Raw genomic sequence first — 6,022 nt, 5'->3', positions numbered from 1 at the left:
TAGCAGACAAGGCTCGCGAAATTCAAGCCTGGTGCTTCAGTTTTCATTGTGACTCCAATCTTCTGTCTGACAAATTCTACCGTGCAGGTTTATTGTAACTTGGATATACAAACACAAATGCTCTTTGAGCGTGCTTCTCTCAACACCCGCCATGGGAGCTAAATATCTGTGGCGTTGTGCTGCTGAGCAAAGGGTCGCAGGTTCAGTTCCTGGCCACATTGGCTACTGTATGTAATCGTGTAAGGCTCGCACTTTATTTTTTTCTTATGTTTTTGCAAGGGGTGGGCCTTACATGAGGCAAGCTTATGACTACTCACTGAAGCCTCAAACTACACTCAGACAGCTTTGCAGAATAATGCGACACCTAGTGCCCGACTATGAACGCAGTCTTATTCAATCTCTGTTGCTTCCGCTTCCTGCATTGTTTGATGAGCTCACCTCATTGGCGCTCTCCCAAAGCTGGTCGTCCTCCTTACCATCCTTCATTGTTTGAGATTCCTGTCACCTTAAAGCTCTTGACGATGGTCTTGTACAAAACAGCACACCACACGTTCAAACTCCACGTGCAGACTTTTTGCAGCGATGGCCTTTTAATGCGCCCAAAGCACAATGCAGAAAACGATGCATCTCTGCACAGCCAATATCGTTGGATTTGTTGGATGGATCTTTGGATGGATTCTGGAGGCGTGGAGCGAAATTCCCGGCAATATGATCATCTGCAGCTTCAAAAAGACTGGAATTTCAAACAGCCTGGACGGCACAGAAGATGATGCACTGTGGGCCGACGATGGCGAAGCAGCAAGCGATGTCAGTGAAGAGAGTGACGACAGTAGTTGCCGAGTAAGAGCACGAACAAATGGCCGACTAGTCACACGAACAAAAAAAATTGGTTGCACATACGTTGCATACTCGCTTTCACTAAAAAGCTTGTAAGTTTTTAATAGCGAGTTTCTTATCTACATCGTAATATGAAATTTAAATTGTTATAAATCTGTCATAGCTTTCTCTTTTCTTCTGTGTAATGAACCTTCCCCCCAAATTGACGTTAACTTTTCTGAAAAACGTGGGTTCATTACACAAGTAAATATGGCAGTTATCGATGCGCCACTGATTGGCATGGTAATTTGCAGCATAGTACATCATGTCCTCCATCCAGTTGGCTAACAATGCGTAGCTTTTCACTGTTTCCACCACTGCACTCAATAAAACTGCGGAGAACGTTCAGTGACTCGACCACTGTGGTCGAGTCTGGTGCTTGGGCGAGCTAAATCTGGTGCTTGGGCGAGCTAAATGTCCCCTCCATCTTCGTTGGAAGGCCCACTGTCGCACATCTCTCCTTCATAGTCTGCATAAGACGTTTGTGCATCAAGTTCAGTGCCCAAATAGTTTCCGAAATTTAATCGGTCGCACCCGCTGTCGTCATTGCCGAAGTCGTTCATGCATGCACACAATGACTCTCCTTCATCATCCAGGGCGCAATTGGCATCTGACATGTCATTGCAACTGTCGTTTGGATCATTTTTGCAACTGTCTTGTTTCTTGAAAAACCCAGCGTGCTTGAAAGCAACGTTTGATCATATCGCCCTGGAGCTGCTTCCAGGCAAACGCAGTTAGGCAAATGGCAACCAGAAGGTTGCCAATACAGTAGAATCTCGATGATACGAATTCCTCGGGAGCACGCGAAATATTCGTATGATCCCGAATTCGTATGGAGCCAAAACATGCCAATCTTAACATGAAAATGAATACAAACTTTATTGGCCAGCAGCTACTTCCGGCCGAAAAAGTCCGTTATGTTTGCTTGCACTTTCTTGCCCTCGAGGTCGTTGACGAGACCGGCCTGAAAGGCATAAAATCGTGCAGCGGTTTCGTCGCTCACGTTGCCGGCACTTGCGGTGCGGCGTAGAACATCGAGGGCGTTAAGGCTTTCTGACGTCGACGGCAGCTGGTCACACACGTCAGCCTCTTCATCATCACTCTCACTCACGACTTCATTCACTTCGTCGACCAATTCTTCAATGGATCTTAACCTGCAGGTCGCGACGTTGTCGTCCGTGGTGACGAAGTCGTGAACGGAAGCTTGAGTTTGCAGACTCCCCCAGCCTTCAATTCCAAAGTCCTCATCGGGCTCTTCACTATCTCTTGTCGGAGCTGGTTCCGGTCTAGTTTTAAATCCACATTTGCGAAAACAGTTTGCGATGGTGTCCGAGGTCACATTATCCCATGACATGCCCAAAAAGTGCAACGCATCGAGTAGACTGATGTGCAAATTCTCATCTTTTGCGATCAATCTTTGCCAGGAGACGCCTCACTAAAAGTCCTTTGAAGTGATGCTTCACGTTGCGAATTATTCCCGCGTCCAGTGGCTGCAAATGGCTCGTCGTGTTTGCAGGCAGGAATCTTACGGTGACGTTGTTAAATGTCGTTTCCTTTGGGTGGGCGGAACACTGATCCACAAAAAGCAAAATCTTTCGGTTTTTTGCTGCCATTTTCCGATCCAGGATCGTGAGGAACTCGCGGAAAAATTCTGCGGTCATCCACGCTTTCTTGTTTCCCTTGTACAAACAAGGTAAACGTCCTGCCGATCGAAAGCACCTCGGCTGTTTAGACTTGCCTATGACGGTAAGCTGCATTTTCTCGGAGCCGTCGGCATTAACACAAAAAAGCACGGTGATTCTCTCCTTACTTTTTTGGCCGCCCTGGCAAGCCTGGCCCTTCACACACAAGCTCCTCTCCGGTTGCAAATTGAAAAAGAGGCCCGCTTTGTCAGCATTAAATATGTCGCGCGGTGCATAGTCCGAAATCAGCGCCGGCAACGTGTTCAGCCAGTCGCTGACAGCTGACTGATCCACTTTCTTTCCTTCACCGCAAACGACTCTGTAAACAAGTCCATGCCTTTCTTTAAAACGATGCAGCCATCCCCCGGAAGCTTGGAAATTTTCAATTCCAAGTGAAAGCGCAATGTTGTCCGCCTTCTCACAGAGCACCTTGCCGTCCACGTTGACGCCGGCCGCTGTGACTTCGGCAAACCATGTCAGCAGGACCTCTTCCAGCTTCACGTGCGTGGCTGTCTTCGCCTGTTTGACGTTCACGCCGAAGTGCTGGGCATTCTTCATCACAACGTCTCGCTGCCCAACAATGGTACACAGCGTCGACGGTGCTATGCCTAGCTCCTTTGCCAACTCGACACGTTTCTTCTTCGGGTTTTCGTCGACCTTCTTGAGGATTTCAATTTTCTCCTTAAACGAAAGGGCCTTCCGTTTTCGCGACATGTCGAACAGCGGACGCTTCTGTCTTTCTACGCGCACTAAACTTGCGTCCGTCACGTTCAGGCAGTCCATGTTGCAGCGCTGTTGCAGTTATCCAAAACGCACAGGGCAGCAGCAGCAGTGAACACTGAACAGACGCATGCAGCAGCAGCGCGCAGCCGCCTGTGATAGCGATGGCGATCCGGCTTTTCTTTTCAGATCGGGTCGCCCTGCACGAAGTATGGTGGCTAGCCACCATACGGAAGCGCGGCGTAGCACTAAACGAAAGAAAAAAAAAAAAAAACTGCGTACGCCACCATACGAAAGCTTGCGTCCGTTGCGTCCGTCTGCAGCACAGCGTCGACCCCTCCCTCTCTCCCACACCCCCACGGCCTTTCGCGCGATGGAAGTCGCGTTTGCTCTCTGTGCGTTCGCTCTCCGTGAAGGTGCGCGTCCCCGCGCGCTTTCACTCGCACATACGGCGCGCGGCGACGATCTTATCGCCCTTGGACTTATGCTCCACGTCTCATGCTCTTCCTCTGCATCGCCCTCGTTAATCTCCTCTCCCATCGGTTGGCGCAGTTCATTGAGAAGCGTGCTCGCTACCGCCCTTGTCGGCGACATTTTCCCGCGGAAACCGCATCTGACGCGGCTGCACTGTAAGTGGTATGCGTATACATCGAGTTTATGGGAAGGTAAAAAAATTTAAAAAAATTAAATTATGGGGTTTTACGTGCCAAAACCAGTTCTGATTATGAGGCACGCCGTAGTGGAGGACTCCGGAAATTTGGACCACCTGGGGTTCTTTAACGTGCACCTAAATCTAAGTACACGGGTGTTTTCGCATTTCGCCCCCATCGAAATGCGGCCGCCGTGGCCGGGATTCGATCCCGCGACCTCGTGCTCAGCAGCCCAACACCATAGCCACTGAGCAACCACGGCGGGTTATGGGAAGGTAAACGGGAGTCGGAAAAGGCTGCGTTGTAGCCAGTTCTGCACTATAAACGGTTAAGTTATAAGTGGTCTATACTGTAAATGCTTTTTACGTGTGTGTCTGAGTGAGTTCACCTCTGACTTTTTAATTTAGCTAGTTTTAATTGTGTTTCGATGATACGAATTTTGGCTAATACGGGTATTTTTCGTGACCCCATGAGATTCGTATCATCGAGATTCCACTGTATTCTGTCCTTGCACAGTGGAACCTCGATTCTGCATAATACGTTTTTTGGTATGATACGTTTTTTTTTTATTTTCCCGATAATACGATTTTCGGATTATACGCTTTATTTTCCGGTTCCCGTAAAGATCATATCAAGGAGACTCCACTGTAGTGTTTTTTTTTTTCCTGTGAAAAACCGCATCTTTTGGGGCAAACATTGTCAATGGTAGCATTTTGTGAAATGCTACCAACGATGCTTGATCTGCATCGTAGTTACACAACAGCACATACTCGCAGCCGTTTCTGGACATCTGCCATTATCGCAAGCATCACGTTAACGCGCTGCTTTTCGGCACGTGTTGTTTTGACCAGCACGCTATGTGCATCTCTTTCCTGCACTGTCCTGCTCATCGGCATGTCAAAGTTTATTGGTGTCTGATCAGCGTTTCCATTTTGTGACCAGATAAACTCTGTCCTGCAGCAGGCGTATAACTCGACTTAAGGCCCACTGCACACAGCGAAACCAAAAACAAATAGAAAAGTGAGCAACAAACACGTGAATTCGACACTACGCCCGGCTATGCCCACTATGCTGACCAAGTGCTGGCCCACCCTTCTGCGCTTGAACTCTCCCATGCGCCATTGCGCACTCATGCTCTATTACGTGAGAGTAAGGTCCGTAAACTGCGTAATGTTACTGTTGCAGGGAGCCAGTAGTGTTTTTTTCTCTTTCGAGTCTGTGAGGTACCTTTGCACTGGCACAGGCGGCAAGCATGTGGGAAGTATTAAGTGTGCTTGCTTTAAACACGTGTGCGAGAGTAAAAGATTCTAGTCTCTCCTAAAAACTCTAGCACGGCTGTTTGATCGTGGGATTGTGCATGAGCAAAGTTGGGGGCACGATTATTATGCGGGGGAAAACGAATTCAAATTTTCAAGAGCAAAGTTGGGGATACGTTTATTATGTGAGTGCATGCATTATGCAAGTATATACGGTACTCTGAAATTAATGGCATGCTCGCAATGAACATTTACTCAAGCATAACACACATAAGACGTGTTACAAATATCCAGATAGTGAAAAAAAAGTACACAAGCAAGCCAGCTTATAATTCACTCAGAATGGGATTTTTTTAGAAGGAATAAATATGATGGTGTTTTCTTGTACTTACTTCTACGAAGGAAGGTGAAATACGGCATTAAAATTATGTGAATGGTTGCGTGCCAAAATAAAATGGCAAGCATATAACCATTTTGATGTGGGGCATGAGATAGATGGTTGAAGGCTACCACATGGTAACCCGGTGTATGTTTTTGTAATGTTGACAAAAAAAGAAAGTGTAGCATGCTCTGAAGCCTGTCCTGGTGCAGCTACACAAACAACTTGGCACGCACCAACATCATCGTCTCTAATGTGCCATGCAGTGAGTCTCTCATTAATCAGCTGCAAGGTATTAGCATCGCAGCCAATTAGGAACTTCGACTCTGCTGCCGGTCTTCACTTGTTGTCTTTGAAGCCTTGCAATTGTCTTCTGTTACTTGGAAATTTGCCCTTGAATATGCATGATGTTCCTTTAGCTGTGGAATGTATTTTGAAAAAGGAGTAGCGGAGACTTCT

At 47.4% G+C, this 6,022-nt stretch overlaps 1 protein-coding gene across 2 annotated transcripts in view; it reads right to left on the bottom strand.

Annotated features, from left to right (window-relative positions):
* The window catches only part of LOC125944791 (tigger transposable element-derived protein 6-like), a 116,006-nt gene extending 112,064 nt beyond the window's left edge, over nucleotides 1–3,942 (bottom strand). The window contains exon 1 of one of the 2 annotated variants that reach the window (XM_049666131.1): nucleotides 2,988–3,942. In XM_049666131.1, the coding sequence (XP_049522088.1) occupies nucleotides 2,988–3,341 (354 nt within the window). In that variant the 5' untranslated portion in view covers nucleotides 3,342–3,942. Of the gene's footprint in view, nucleotides 1–2,142 lie in introns of those variants that run through there. The other variant, XM_049666132.1, reaches the window with a different exon arrangement.
* Nucleotides 3,943–6,022: the final 2,080 nt, after the last annotated feature.

Source organism: Dermacentor silvarum, chromosome 4 (genome assembly GCF_013339745.2).
Source record: "Dermacentor silvarum isolate Dsil-2018 chromosome 4, BIME_Dsil_1.4, whole genome shotgun sequence".
Taxonomy (NCBI): Eukaryota; Metazoa; Arthropoda; class Arachnida; order Ixodida; family Ixodidae; genus Dermacentor; species Dermacentor silvarum.
Note: the sequence above shows the minus strand (reverse complement) of the source record. Positions and strands in the feature narration are given on the sequence as shown.